We start from the raw sequence: 15,035 nt of genomic DNA, 5'->3' as shown, positions 1-15,035 counted from the left end.
AAATTTTTTGAGTTTTTTACTGTTTGTTTGTGGAATAATTAAGACTTGAATGAACAACATCATTCTCAAGTTCTTATATAGTAATGTTTATTTATCTTTTACTATTTAAGAATTGTAAAGCTTTTTTCAGGTGTAAGAATAAAGGTCAACTTTTGTTTCTGGATCATTGTATAATCTCTTCCACGTAATAATTTCTTTACTATTTGTATCTATTTCAAAGACCCTTATTCTTCGAATGTAGCCACCATAGCCACCGTAGCCACCGAGACCGGTACCACCCCCATAACATAGAGTGACCCCATCATTGTTAAAGCAGAAATCATTGCAATGATCATGCCCCACCGATATCAACCTGACGTTCAAGCTTTTCAAAGTGTCAAACATCCCAGTATTTGGGCTTGATGGAACGACTCCCTCAAGAAAATTTCCCTGGCGGTTCGCTGCATCGACATTAACGACGTTGGTGTACTCGGGCAAGGGAATGTGGAAAAAGGCGAGTTTGATTGGGTCCTTGTGATCTTCATGATACGAGGAGAGCCTTTCGACAAAATGCTTTTGTTCATCTGTGAACGCCTTGTAGCCCCCCTTTTCGCCTGGTTGACTTGAGTCGAGCATGTATAGGACGATTGGAGGGTTGCTTCCGACACCGTCAATTACGACCTCGTAGTTTCCGAGACCGACTCTACCTGGTACACTACTGGAGACTGAGTACGGTAGGTTTTCTATCATGTGCATCATCATCCCCGGTCGAAGAGTTCCACCTTCGGTATCATGATTACCGAAAACAAGGGCGTAAGGAATTTTCCGCTGGATTAGTATGCCTAGAAGTTTCAAGAGTGCAGTCTCCGAGTCGAACGTTTCGGGTCCAAAGAGCTGGTCACCGGTAAGAACAACAAGGTCTGGGTTCTCCAAGTCGAGTACTTTGTGGACGAAGTCGAGGGTGAATTCATCAGCAAGACAATTTTTGAGCGGATAGTCAAGTTTTGGATAAGGGTCGAGACACTTTCCAAACCCTGTGGTGAGGTGGAGGTCTGCTAACTGGACAATTTTGAACTTGCCATCTTTGTGGGTCTTTAAGCTTACCTGCGGAATGTAGACAGGTTTCTTCTCCTTCACATAAACATACACTTCGTTGTCGAACTTATGGTAGTTGAACGTGCGGAAGTCGGAGATGTTTCTGTCTGCTCCAAGAGAGTATGCGTCGTTTTTGGAGATGGTGAGGGGTCTTTTAGAGACGGCGGACCAGCCTGGCAGGGTGTCGCCGAGGTGTGCGTTGAACAAGAAGTTCACCTGATGGTAGAGGGTGCTGTGGGAGGGGGAAGTTCTGTACCAGAGGCCGTAACCGGCGTCGTAGTAGCCCATAGAGTTCAACAGCTTGATGTTTGTTGTGTTCTTTGTGGCCTCGAGGATGGGGGTGGGGATGCGGGTGTTTTTCAAGAGGGTGTCGTCGAGGGCATTGTGGACGAAGAAGCTGTCGATGGCTGGGATGCTGTATTTGGAGACGAGGTCGTAGGGGACCCTGACCTCGTACGGGTGGATGGTGGTGAAAGTGGAGCGGCCCGAGCGGAGGTCCTTTCGGAACTTGTGGACATGGGTGGTCTGGATGACCGAGTAGTCGTCTGTCACGGACGAGAGACGCTTGTAGACCTTGCCGATGTCGTCGCTGCAGCTCTCAAAGAAGGCGAACGCGGTGCACGTTACGAAGCCGACGGCGACAAGCACGAGCGGGTCCTCTATCTCCTGGACGGAGTCTGTGCCGGGCAGGTTCAGTATGTCGGAGAAGAGGCCCTTGCTGGTCTTCCCGGCCCTGCCGGAGGTGTGTGCGGGAGAGCTGGACGTGCCGGGTCTGCTGAGCACCGACAGCGTGGCTGCTGCCAGCAGCAGGGTCAGCAGGGCGTAGAGCGCTGTGCGCAGGAGCCGTTTGTTGAGTCTCATGGCGGGCGGCAGACGGGCTTGTGGGTGGCAGCTGCCGCAGAGGTCCTTCTGCCTTTCGCCCTCCTGCCTGCTGCTGCAGACCTCCATTGCCTGTGTCTTCAGGACCGTCAACCTCGTGCTGCTGTGCGGTCCGCGAAAAGGGCCAGGGCAGCTGTTTCGCTGCTGCGGGCGTGCGTACACGATGAGCCTTCGCGTTAGCGTGTACACCGGGTGCTATACAGTGTCTACAGGGTCACTTGTCCTTGCTGTCCTTGTCCTTGCTGTCCTTGCCCTTGCTGTCCTTGCCCTTCTCCGTGTCCTCCGTGCTCTTCTCGCCCGCTGCTCCGCTCAGGGCGCCGAAGCCATGCCCCGAGCCCGGGCCCGTCCCAGCGACGCCGACGGCCCCGGGCCGGTGCCCCCCCGTCTGGAGCAGGCCACCGCACCTGATGTAGTCGCCGGACTCATTCGCACACGGGACAACCCTGCTGTGTGGACGGCACACCTGCGGGTCCTGTGGGTCCCTGGTTGTGTTGCCGAACTTGAGCTTTGCCCCCTGCAAGTTTGGCGCAAGCTCGTCGCCGTGCTCGGCCCACTTCCTGGTGTGGTCTTCGTTGCTGCTGTCCATGTGTGCTGTGCTGTGCTGTGTTTCTTCTGAGCCGCCTCTGCTGTCCCAAACCGGGCGTTGCCCCGTGTGCCCCGTGTGCCCCCGTTGCCCCGTTGCCCCCCCTCCTCTTCTCTTCTCTTGACTACTCCTGCTGGAGGAAGGGCAGCGCCAGCAGCTCCGCCGCCCGCGGCCGCGTGACGTAATCCGGCGCAAGCACCTGGCCAAGAAACTCCACGGCGCGCGGGTCGGCGAGGGCGCGGGCCGGGATGCCGGGCTGAGCCCTGCCGGTTCCGATCTGGAAGATGGCCTGCATCTGGCTGAGCCCCGGGTACGGGTGGCGGCCCGTGTACATCTCCACAACAAGACAGCCAACAGACCACACGTCGGCCTTGTCAGTGTAGGCAACCTGTTTGACAACCTCGGGAGCCATCCAGAAGACGGAGCCCTGGAGCGAGGAGCGCTTGTTGGGCTTGGGGGAGGCGGCGGCAGCGGCAGCGGCAGCAGCAGGGTCGGGGTCGTCCACAGCAGTCTTCTTGGAGATGCCGAAGTCGCCGATCTTGACGCTGCCGTTGTTGTCGACGAGGATGTTGCCGCCCTTGATGTCGCGGTGGATGATGCCGCGGCTGTGGAGGTAGACCAAGCCGACAATGACCTGGCGCGTAAAGTTGCGCACAAGACGGTCCTCGAAGGGCCCGTACATCTTGAGCATGCTGCTGACGGAGCCGCCGGGAACGTACTCGAGGAAGATGTACATGCGCGTGTGGTCGGTGTTGGAGCCCAGGTAGCGCACAATGTTGTCGTGGCTCAGCTCCTTCAAGAGCGAGATCTCCTGCTTCAACGCGCCCACCATCGTCTTCTTCGAGCGCTCGGTCTCGTTCTGCGGCATGTCCACCTGCTTGATCGCCATCAACTCGCCTGTCAGCCCGTTCAAGCCGAGGTACACGTTCCCGAACGAGCCCTGCCCGATCTTCGGGCCCTTGTGCCACACGCTGGGCCCGTTCGCCACCTCCCGGCTGATCACCCCGAGCTCCTCCTCGCTCTCCTCGTCGCCGTCGCCGTCGCCGTCGCCGTCGCCGTCGCTCTCGTCGAGCAACTCGATGATGCTGTTCGGGTGCTCGTCCTCGATGATCGTGTCCGCCTCTGCCCCCGCCTCCGCCTCCTGCCTGTGGTGGTCCATCCGCAGCGGCATCCCGACCCCGTAGCTCGCGTCGCTGTACACAGACAGCCGGCTCGACATCAGCGACAGGCTGCTGAGCCGCCCGTACAACGTCTCCCGCTTCGTCTTCGCCTCCGGCGACGCCGGCAGCGCCCTGCTCAACCGGTCCATCATCTTGCTGCTGTACATCGACAACCGCATCGACTTCCGCCGGATGTCCTCAATCTCCCCGTGGCCCAACTCGGGGAAGTACTCCCGGAGATTCGTGCTGATCATCTGGCTCGGAGGCCGGCCACCCATGAACTGGTTGATCTCCCGGTCCCGTCTCGTGGCAGCAGCAGCAGCAGCAGCAGCAGCAGCCCCGCCCGCTGCAGGCGTCTTCCTCCGCCGGTGGATCCGGTTCGACGTGTTCACCGCCTCCGTGCTCACGCTCTCCTGCGCCCGACACAGCACAAGCCGGTCCTTCTCGGGCAGACCCTCCGCAACAAGACGGTCGAGCTCCCCGCCGCTCACCTCATGCACAGTGCCGCCCTCCGCGTAGTCCACGTAGTACACACTCCACTCGTGTGTCTTGGACGTCCCGAGCACAGAAAGCACAATCTTCTTCTTCGTGTCCGTCTCCGAGCCGCTTCGCCGTTTGCCCACGTCCACCGGGTGTACCTCACCATCCTGAGTAATCACACTGATCGATACAACACCTGTGTTGCCACCTGTTGCATCATTGTGACCCTGCGCAGCCCTCACCTGCTCTTCCAGCTGCATCATCGAGTTCACCGCCACGTTGATACTCTTGCTCAACAGCTCCACAGGCACGTCCTTCTTGATCCGCTCAATGTTCGTCAGCTTTATCAAAACCTGCATCCGCAACCGGTCGCCCACCTTGCTCACTCCCATCTCCTTGATCGCGTGTTTGTCCAACGACGGCAGTAGGTCGGGCGTGATGTCATTCTCCTCAAACAGCGGAAGATATTCGATGCAGTCGACGCTGTCAAGCAGCGACGCCATATATTCTCTCTCTGACTCTAGCATGGTTTTGCGATGCAATCTTGCTGGCAAATACCAGAAAACCCGTCCAATTGCTTTCGTAGAGAAGAAACTTTTGTTCCTGTACACAAGGTTACACATTTAATACACGCTTCACGCTCCACCTCCTTTTTCTCCCCGCACACGTTGAGAAAAACACGTTTTCCATCTTTCTCCGTCTCATGCAAAGAACCGCTTCAAGAGCCGGCCTTTGGCACAGGCATGTCCAAGCTCCTGGTTGTACACAGCTAGTTGGGCCTCCTGCCGCTGTACGCTCTCCTGCTGCTGCAGTCGGCTCCGTTGGAACCCAGATACAATGCTCTCTACCGGGACAACGGACATTCCGCTATGGGCGAACGACTCTTTTTTGATCCGCAAATACCGCCTCACAAACACAACAAACTTAGCAAAAACAAGGTACATGCTCTCCTCAAAGAGGACTTTCAACTGGTGCACCCGAAACACTTTTTCCACTGAGCAATTCCCGTTTCCCTGGTTGCCCTGGCCGTTAAGCTTCTTGATAGCAGCCAACACGTTAACCATGATCTGGTCGGCGCTCTTCAAGCTCTCACTGTTGATAAATTTGCCAAACTCTTCTACAATGCAGTATATCCTCTTGTTCTCCACATCAACTTTCCCCAGATGCTTCTGGTACTTTGTCCCCACGTTTCTCGCTGTGTGCGGCAAATCACTCTGCAAACGAACGAACCCTTTGGAAATGTGATTGTTCAGCACAGAAATCTTGGAGATCTGCTCCACCTGGCACCTCATAAGCTTCATGATCTTGCAGTACCGCTGATACTGACTCTTGATTTGCCAGCGCAAATAGTGCACCAGCTGTCGGTCAATCGTCATTCCGGATATCTCCTTCCAGTTCATTTTGTGGCTTGCCTTCCACTCCTGCGGGATCTCCAAATATAGAGGCTCGTTTGCGTCTACGTCAAGGTGTTTCTGCTGCAAGTTTTCATAGTGTCCAAGAAACTTGGATATTAACACACCTATACGCGGACTGGATTTGCCGATATAGTCGTCCAGATATCGAAGAAACCTTTCGAAATCAACAGAGGGCGATACCAACAGATTATGAAACTTTTTCTCTTTTGAGCAGTGGCTGTCGTTATCGGTGGAGGAGAAAAAATAGTCGCCGGACTGTAAGGCCTCACTACTTTTCACAAACGGGTTGAATTTCGGGGTATCCAAAATACGCCTCACAAATTCCACTCTGATAATATTGTAACAGAGGTACGAAGGGTACACATGGTACAGTCTTTGCAAATGGTCATACAGCAGCTCTTCGAGGTCTATCTTACCATCCCTGTTAAGAATTGTGTCGAGAAACTTATGGTGGATTATCAGCAACGTTTTGATGTTGCTAAAAAGGAAAAGCTTGATTTTCGAGTTGATGAGGACGTTGTTTTCGTCCACAAACTTGTCAAACTTGTTTGATATCTCTAAAAGCAGCTTGAGTTTTTTAACGATGATTGACTGGATCGAAATGAGCTCATAGGGTGGCGGATTATTTAACGGCTCTAATATCTGCTCTTCGCTGCTTGTCGCAGTAAACCGCTGCTCACGATGACTTCTACTTTGGCTACGAATGCTGCCCATCGAGTAATTTCCAGATACTCTTCCTGTTCCAAGCTGTAAATTTTCTGAACTTTTCTCCATGAGGGACGGCATCAGTTTTTCTGTCGTCACCTTCTTGTATTTCTCGATCTCGCTGCCGTCATTCCCCCGGAATGAGTACCATAGAGATTGTGCATACGGATTTACAGCTGTGACCTTGTTACTGTTGTATTGGGTTGATTTCTCGAACGGCGATGGTGGCGTTACATACGGTCTGTACACATCGTCACTGAAGTCCTCACTTGAACTCGACCAGTTGCTCCCAACAGGACTCAGCGGCGACGGCGTCTTGTAAAGGTTATTGTAAAATTGCGTCCTCCTATCATCCGGATAGATCGAAGACGATGTATCATAGTATCTCGATTGCATGTTCACTTTGCTGTTGTGCTGTTCTTTCTTCCTTCTCTTCTTGGGTACATCTTAGAAAACTACAAACAGAAGAAAGCGCCTTTCCTTGCCAAGACGGAAACAAAAGATACAAGCTTTTGGAAGATCGTCCTCCGACACTCTGTCTAACGCCATCCGGTCTTCTTCTCCGTGTGACCCTCTTTTTCCCTGAGCCTTTCTACTAGGTTTCTTTTCTTGTTTCCACAACGTTCGCCAGAATTGTGTCATACATGTTTCAGATCAAACTCCTTTTCTTACCAGTGGCTTACGTAAGCACACCAGTTTTGGCTGCCATTTTTGGCTGTGCAGGCAGGACGTGAAGAAGAACAGGCCCGGCATGAGCAACAGTGGATGGAGACAGCAAGCAGGCAAGGAGAGCCGTTCCAGTTCCAGAAAAAAAACAGGACGAAGGTCACAAAGATAAACACCTTGCTGCCGCAATAAAAAATGTCGTTGGCTTCGTGGAGACAGTTCCCGTTCTTCGAGGGGACGCCTATCAAGGACCCGTATTACGGCTCTCCGGATAATGCGTTGTATTCTGATCCAACGATAAGTGCCACCTGCTCTACGGGGAGACATATTGCTATAGCGGTGGAGCAGACGAGGGTCAAACTCATTAACTCACAGTTTGAAAAGGAGTACGAGTTTCAGTGTTATGACATAGGCTGGGCAATAACAAAATTAGCTTTCTTCCACGGCAACCCTGGCAAAAGCTCCAACAGAGGATCCACTGCTGTTGCTAGTAACGGCTTTCTGGTGACAATTGCCGAAAGGCAAGGACTCCCTCTGTCACTAAAACTATGGAGCTTGGATAAGTTATTGAACCCACATTACAACATGAAAAAATTTGACTACAACTCAAGCTATCACACTATTTGCACGATAACCAACGGATCGAACAACTACCCTATGACCTGTTTTACCTATTCTCTTGATTACACTGCACTCACTTTTGGGTTCTCCAATGGTACTGTGATATTGGTAAGAGGTGACCTTTTACATGACAGAGGATCGAGACAAAGAGTCATTTACGAGAATAAAGAACCTATCACGTCAATCAGTTTTAGAGATGAAATGACACTATACATTTGTACCGTCTCTAAAATCTTCACACTTTCTACAACAGGGAAGAACAATGGACACTGGGATAAAATCTTGGATGATAAAGAAGGAGCAGATATCGATTGCAGCAGCACTTACACTGAAAGTAATAACAGTAAAGGAAGAGCATTGCTGGTTGCGAGAGATAATTGCTTCCAGTTTTACCACCTGAAGGGTAAATCACATTCCATTCAAATGAACATACCGAAAAGAAGGTTATACGTTTACAAGAACAGATATGCGCTTTTTCTTTCCTTTGTAAACTCAAATTTGACTGAATCATCAATAATATCCAGTAACAAACTCATAGTTTTGGACATGAAAAATAATTACATAGTCTACAACCAATCAATTTCAAGCTCCATTTTTGAAGTTTTCGAATGTTGGAATGATCTTTATATGCTACTTTCGGATGGATCATTGCTGAGGTTGCATGAAAAGCCGATAAAAGAAAACGTTAATATTCTCGTGAAAAGTGATTTGTTTCAGATAGCTATCAAGTTGACAAATGAGAGTTCAGAAGAATTTTCACAAGAGGAAATAATGAAATTGAAAAAGCGCTACGGGCTATTTCTTTACGATAAGGGTGAATTTGCTGACTCCATAGACCAGTTTATTGAGTGTATCCCATTAGGTAAAACTAGTGAGGTGATTTCAAAATTCAAAGAGAGCTCAAAAATTCATCATTTGATAAAATACCTCCAAAAAATGGTAGATTTGGAAATATCAACTCCAAATCACATAAACCTTTTGTTGACTTCGTTTTGCAAACTCAAAAAGAATGATGAGTTTGTAAATTTCATAAACGGTATCAAAATAGATGACGATTTTGATATAGTAGAAAAATATAAAGCTTTTGATCTTAACCTGATAATTCAGTTATGCAAAGAAAATGAGTACTACGACTTGGCGTTGTTGATAGCCGAAAAATTCAATCTGTCCCAAGTTGTAGTATCAATCCAATTGAACGATCTGCATGACACTGTGTCCACAATCACATATATCACGTCCCTAAGCATAGACGACTTATTAAGAGTTGTGATTGATAACGTGAACGTATTACTCAATAACCTACCTAATGAAACTACACAGTTATTGATTGATGTTTTTACAGGAAACTACACACCTAAATCAAGGGATTTAGTAGTGAAAAATGAAATCAATGAAAGTAAAAGTATGACGACGTATCCTTTGATAACGTCGTACAAACAGTTTGTTTCCTTTATGAGACTAAAAGAAGGTACAGAGGCGAATAAAACTGAAATGCCCAATGGAGAGGATAATGAACACAACGTGGTTGAATGTGACGTAGTTTCTCCAATTAAACCGACCTATCAACCACCAAAGCCACGGATAATTTTCTCAAGTTTTGTGAACCACAACTACGAATTTGTCATTTTTCTAGAGGCTTGCATAGAAAGCTATGATGCCTTTGGTGGTAATGTACAAGACAAAAAGGATCTCATGAATACTCTTTACGAAATGTATTTGACTCTAGCAAATGAAGATGTAGATAACAAGATTGATTGGGAATTAAAAGCAAAGGCATTACTTGACGGGAGAACTGAATGGTCCGAAGAAGACAAAGTCTCATTATTGCTCATCTCTAACATGTATGATTATAATGAGGGTGAAATGATTATTAGAGAATCAACAGATAACGTTGGCTCCATTGAAGGCTTTGAACTTGACATTTTTCGGTCTGCTGTGTTTTCAGGGAATTTGGAAAAATCATTGGAAATTGTCAACAAATATGGTGCGAAGGAACATGAGTTATTCAGACTTGCACTTACTACATATACCTCGAATAAACAACTCATGGATACCATTGGTGAGGAAAATTTGAAGAAACTACTTACTACAATTGACAATCTGAAACTTTTCACTCCGCTTGAGGTATTAGATTGTTTAACAAGAGGAAATGCTAACGTAAAACTAGGATTGGTTAAAGATTATTTACTAAAAAATATAGAGAGACAAAAATCGGGAATAGAAAAAAATGAAGCCCTGGTTGACGCATATGAACTCAAATTAAATGACCTTACTAGTCAGATAAAAGATTTACTTCATAACCCAAAGCTCATTAATACAACACGATGCTCAGTGTGCTCGGGTCAGCTTGATTTCCCTATCATTTATTTCAAGTGTGGACATCAGATTCATGAAAGCTGCCTTATTGAGAATACCCAAATATCTTCGATAATCAATGAGAACTCTAATGATGATGAAAATGTTTCGTGCCCCATTTGTTCTGCTGACCAGGATGCTTTGTTAATGTTGAAAAAACAACAGGAAGATATGAGTTTGCGCCAAGATTTATTCGAAGCATCATTGCAGGGTAGCAGTGACAGATTTAAATCTATGTTTGGCTTTTTAGGGAGAGGTGGAATGGAAACTTCCCAAATTGTCACCGACGGAAAAGCAACGTAAATCTCAAAATTATGTAGTAAAATTTTACTGAGTAAAAGACTCTAGCTTATAAATTCAATTTATGAAGTATACCGAATTAATCTATTATTCGTGAATATCTAAAATTGTCACTGCATAGAGCGCAGCAAATCATGGATTCTTGTTCAGAATTTAGCTAGTAAACCAGGATTTGACTCAACTACACTTTTCAGCTTTGCCATAATATCCTTGGTGAACATCAAGTTTTTATCTTTATCGCCATCCTTGTCCCTGTCGTTATCATTGTCTCTATTTCTTTCCTTATCTCTATCTCTGTCTTTATCCATGGTTGTACGTTTATCAAAACCAGCAAGTTTGTAGAGACGTAATAGGTCTTCAGGTACGACACTTAGCTCGTCATTCATCTCAATCATTTCGTTTACTACTTCTATTGCAAGAAATTGATTTTCTCCACCAGCAGAATTGATCAGTTTCGATGGATCAATCCCTTCCCCATCGGAACTACTCTTTCCTTTGGTATGAGTAGCCGTATCAATTTTCGTGTATAAGATATTTGGAGTAATGACAGTGGCCAAGTTATGTGTATCCATTTTGGAGCCTCCCATATTATCACTGTTATCATCAATATTGGCAAAGGTTGAAACCCAAGATAAGAATGCAAACAAAACTTCAGCTAGATCTCGATGTGCTTTTGGTAACATTGCATATGCCAACTTCAAAACTCTTTCCCTCTTACGTGCCAATTTTGTATCATCTTCACTAACGCTAGGACCACTGCCCAATTTTTGTGATAGTATAAACAAATCGTAAAGCTTGAAAGTTAATAGTGGAACTGGTAGGTCTCTTAGAAATTTTTTAAGGACAGCTGCTAGTTGGATGGGAGTTTCATTTTCGAGTTTGGGCACATGCTCAGGACGGGATTCGATGGCCTCAACCAACTGTCGAAGTCTTCGTATATTACCATTCAATCTGAAAACACCCTCAATACTAACATCTTGGGTTCTCATCACATTAATAAGCTCATCAATCAAAAGCGGAATCCGTACTTTGTGTGAGCCGACACCGAGATCACTATCCATACCATATTTGTTAACCAAGGTAGTGAGTGGAACACCAAAAACACCTTTTCCAGATCCAGAAATAGTCGCAGATCCAGATTTGAAGTCATTATTGCTGCCAGTGCCATTATTACCACTAGCAGAGACACGAGATTCGGACTCGTTACTGTGGCCATTGCCAAAAATTTTCTCCCAGAAAGAAAGCGATTTTTTCACATCTATTAGATTGGTGCATTCTTCAAGTGTCATTTTGTTAGAAAACATATCATAAAGTGCAAATGCGGCTATGTGTCTAATATATTCGTGAGCACTGTTGCTGAATTCAGAGTATCTTTTGCCATTGATAGCGTTGTAAGAGGTTACCACACTCTTTTTGCCGTATGTATTGTTTGAAGCACTGTTATTTAAACTTGGAAGACTACCAACATTACGGGGAATATTTGTACTGTTTTTAGACTTTGGTTGACTTGGCGTAGGTAGTGGTATCTTGTCATTATTGGAATCTTTGGTTTTGACAACTTTTGGTTTAGGAAGGTTAGAGATTGCAGATGAATAATCTCTGCGTTGGAAGCGAAAGGCATTTGGCCTATGCTCACGTGCTTGCTCCGAGCTGACAATTCTGGGGATATCATCAAGTGTGAGTGAACTTTCGTTTTGCAACAATTTTGACGTTAGTGCTGCATTGAAAGGACCTCGTTGTTTATAATTTGAACTTTTCACTGAGTCAAAGCTCTTTTCGTTTTCGTCATCCTTCTGTGCTTGTGAGTCATGATTACTGTAACCTTTTCTTGCATTTTTATTATCTGCTGAAAGATCTTGAACTCTCAACTTGAGGGAACCTTTGAAACCTGTGCGGAATGAGTTAGGTGAAATGGTAGAGTCTTTAGAAGATTTGCTGTGAACAGAATTCTGATGGTTCAATGTCATATTGTGGGCTGTATTTGCAGTTGTATTAACGGGTAGTTTCTTGCCATCAACAACTTCTTCTGTACTTGCACTAGAAGCGACTGGCGCTTCAAGTATTACTGATTTACGTATTTCACGATTTGCACTATTCAACTTTCTTGCTTCACGTTGAGAACGCCTACGCGTTATCTCTGTTACCTTGTTCTCATAAGAGTCATTATCTGGCGGCCTATGAACCGAGTTCGATTGCTTGTTATCCACCAGTGGCAAATTCACACGAGTCTCTTCAAAGTCTTGCGGAGCAGTAATAAAAGGATTGTTAGGATGATAAGACTTCTTAGGCTTTTGCTTGTCCTTTTTGGTATCTACAATTTCTGCGCTACCTCTCCTTAGAGTTGCAGAATTGGATTCTATTGATGTAGAGAAGCTAACGTCACTCAATTGCTTCATGTGGCCTTTCTTTTCACGTTTTTCTATTACGATTTTTGAGCGAACAATGGCAATTTCTAGCAGATAAGCCAATTGCATGTATCTTGACACCAAATGGAATCCAACTTGAGCGTTAACATCCCCAGAAGCACAAGACGGACATAGAACTTCGTTAGTTTTACCATTAAACGAAGACTCCAAAAGCTCCGATACTGGAATCTGTTGATTATTTGGACATTTCGAACATCGGAAACAATCCGTATGCCATCTTTTCTCGATTGAGTCTCCAATTTTATACATAATACACTCATCCTCAATGCTTTTATTACAACTGGTACAGGAGTCACTTGATTTGACTGATATAGAATTCAACGATAGTAATTCTTGAGGGTAATCTTCATGCTTCGAGATTTTGCTTAGAAGTATGTCTGTTGGTTTCAAAGAGACAGAGAGTCTATTAAATTCCAGCGCATGCATCAAAGCATTTCTAGAAATTAGCTTGATAAAATGAGCGATTGTGGATATCAATGATAGCAATTCATGTGAGTACTTGTTAACGGTTAATTTCTCAGAGTCGATATCTCGTAGGAATGTTAAGTAAGACATAATTTTGGATGTTAATGAGCGTGGTTCTTTTTTCAATTGGGAGAAATTCTGATATTTTGGTAAAGAATAATTCAGGAGTATGTGTTTCGAAGTTGAGTAGTTGAATAATGACTCTATACTTTTGAAAAGACACCGTATTTTGAAAACCAACTTAGATGTAACTAGTAAGCCTTTTGACTTATTGTTTGTTGTTGCGGTGTGTAACATTTCGGATATCAACGACGCACATGACTCTTCGAATTCGGAAAGTGTTAGCCAGATTGATATAGTTAGCTTCTCCAGGTTTGTTTCAACCTTGTACAGCTTCTCTGGGTTTGATGAAACATCGTCTATTGAATGAATGTTTAAGCCTAGGGCGTTAACAGTTATATCAACATTCCAAAATTTATGGACCATAAAACATTCTGGATGCCATTGTTGTTGTTTACCGCCCCTGAAAATCTCAACGTATTGTTTGAGAATGGCACATTTACAACTTTCACAGTGAAATGCGTATAATTTAGAGTAGTGGAAGTGGCAATATATCTTGCCCTCATTTGCATAGTAATTATCGGACTCAAAAACTTTATGGCATACTTCACAGAAGAAATGCTCAGAATGATATTTATGCCTCAGTGCTGTTATATATGCGCCTCTGATTGCGTTGTTACATGTGTGACATATCAAATCTATCCTTTTGAAATAATCGTATTCACATAACGGCACATTTATAGTTTGATTTGTCTGCTCTTTATTTTCTTCGCAATTGACTATACTCTTTCCATTTTGATCCACTTCTATATCTGCTGCAAAAAACTTATCTGAACAAGGCTTATGACAGTCAAAACAGGTGAAACAATCAACATGATATATATTTCCCATTGCACGGACTAATGTTCCTATGATTGGCTTCGAGCAAACTTTACATACTTTTGTCTTCTTTAGCTTATTGTGCCTCACTGGGCTAGAAAAAATATCGGTGCTTGTATCTCTTTTGCCCATGTCGGTGCTTATACTATGGTTATTTGTGATGATACCATTACTGTTTAGGTCACCTTCGTTAGAATGGTTGTTGAAGTGTGCGCTTGTAGGACTACTTTTGGTATCGTTTGCTAGGTTCCTTGCATTGTTGTTTTCGTTTAAAGGCTTCAGGTGGTCATTGCTGGGATCTTTTTGTAAAGGAGGTATGAACATCTTCATTTCTTTTTTGGAAGGGGAAGAATAGAGGTTATGATATAAATGTTTGGAATGACTTGGTGAACTTTGCATGTTGAAAGAGGTGTTATTGTTGATCGGGGAGCTGATACTCATGTTGGCGTTATTGTAGTGCCTGTTAGTATTGTTGTTGGTGACGGTCGTGTTGTTGTTGATGGGGCTGTCAAGATTGCCGCTACCGCTATCATTATTCATGTTTGTGTTCTGGTTACCGGTGGTGTTAAAACTTCCGTAACTGACATTGCTGCTCGTCTTGACAAGACTCGCCATGTTTTGACTTTGCTGCAGTACTGGTGTCAAGTGCATTCCGTCAGCATCGGTTTTGTTTGGGTGCTGCATGGCGTTCTAGCCAAATTCGTTTGTTGCGATTTTTTTGTTTTGCAGCTAGAGACAGTGACCCTGTTTGTTTGTTTTGCAAAACGATCGAATCGATTTGAATTGCCTGCTGGAAAACAACTTGGTAGACATTCAAGAGGGCACACGAGCTTAGGTTATGTATGCGGATGTGTATACGAATAGTTCTGTCTGTCGGTCCACCTGTCTGAAGAACTTGGTGTTGTTATTGCTTTGGGGCAGGTGAAGCTTCGTGATAGGTCGTATCGGAGAGTGGGGAAAAGGGGGC

General features: G+C 45.5%; 5 protein-coding genes across 5 annotated transcripts; 1 reads left to right on the top strand and 4 right to left on the bottom strand.

Annotated features, from left to right (window-relative positions):
- Positions 1-20: 20 nt before the first annotated feature.
- PICMEDRAFT_17185 (hypothetical protein) lies at positions 21-2,319 on the bottom strand. Its single transcript, XM_019161498.1, has one exon. It carries the CDS (start codon positions 1,933-1,935, stop codon positions 127-129), a length of 1,809 nt encoding a protein of 602 aa, XP_019017047.1. The 5' UTR covers positions 1,936-2,319; the 3' UTR covers positions 21-126.
- Positions 2,320-2,523: 204 nt separating this feature from the next.
- On the bottom strand, positions 2,524-4,745 carry PICMEDRAFT_17183 (hypothetical protein). The gene has a single exon (XM_019161497.1). It carries the CDS (start codon positions 4,677-4,679, stop codon positions 2,661-2,663), a length of 2,019 nt encoding a protein of 672 aa, XP_019017046.1. The 5' UTR covers positions 4,680-4,745; the 3' UTR covers positions 2,524-2,660.
- A 132-nt stretch (positions 4,746-4,877) lies between these two features.
- Positions 4,878-6,692, bottom strand: PICMEDRAFT_12375 (hypothetical protein; the record flags this gene model as incomplete). The annotated part of the gene is made up of 1 exon (XM_019159920.1): positions 4,878-6,692. One exon carries the CDS (start codon positions 6,690-6,692, stop codon positions 4,878-4,880), a length of 1,815 nt encoding a protein of 604 aa, XP_019017045.1.
- A 465-nt stretch (positions 6,693-7,157) lies between these two features.
- On the top strand, positions 7,158-10,241 carry PICMEDRAFT_35389 (hypothetical protein; the record flags this gene model as incomplete). The annotated part of the gene is made up of 2 exons (XM_019162941.1): positions 7,158-9,051; positions 9,124-10,241. The coding sequence occupies 2 exons, from the start codon at positions 7,158-7,160 to the stop codon at positions 10,239-10,241; spliced, it is 3,012 nt and encodes a 1,003-aa protein (XP_019017044.1).
- Positions 10,242-10,555: 314 nt separating this feature from the next.
- Positions 10,556-14,140, bottom strand: PICMEDRAFT_21905 (hypothetical protein; the record flags this gene model as incomplete). The annotated part of the gene is made up of 7 exons (XM_019162230.1): positions 10,556-10,951; positions 10,985-11,343; positions 11,416-11,645; positions 11,736-12,187; positions 12,260-12,477; positions 12,652-13,942; positions 13,970-14,140. Coding segments are annotated over 7 exons (3,117 nt in total), but the record flags the coding sequence as incomplete, so codon positions are not given.
- Positions 14,141-15,035: the final 895 nt, after the last annotated feature.

Source organism: Pichia membranifaciens, assembly GCF_001661235.1.
Source record: "Pichia membranifaciens NRRL Y-2026 unplaced genomic scaffold PICMEscaffold_4, whole genome shotgun sequence".
Classification (NCBI taxonomy): domain Eukaryota; kingdom Fungi; phylum Ascomycota; class Pichiomycetes; order Pichiales; family Pichiaceae; genus Pichia; species Pichia membranifaciens.
This window is presented reverse-complemented; position numbering and strand designations above follow the sequence as displayed.

Coding starts and splice junctions, on each gene's coding strand:
- PICMEDRAFT_17185 (XM_019161498.1), bottom strand. CDS start 1,935: ATGAGACTCAACAAACGGCTCCTGCGCACAGCGCTCTACGCCCTGCTG.
- PICMEDRAFT_17183 (XM_019161497.1), bottom strand. CDS start 4,679: ATGGCGTCGCTGCTTGACAGCGTCGACTGCATCGAATATCTTCCGCTG.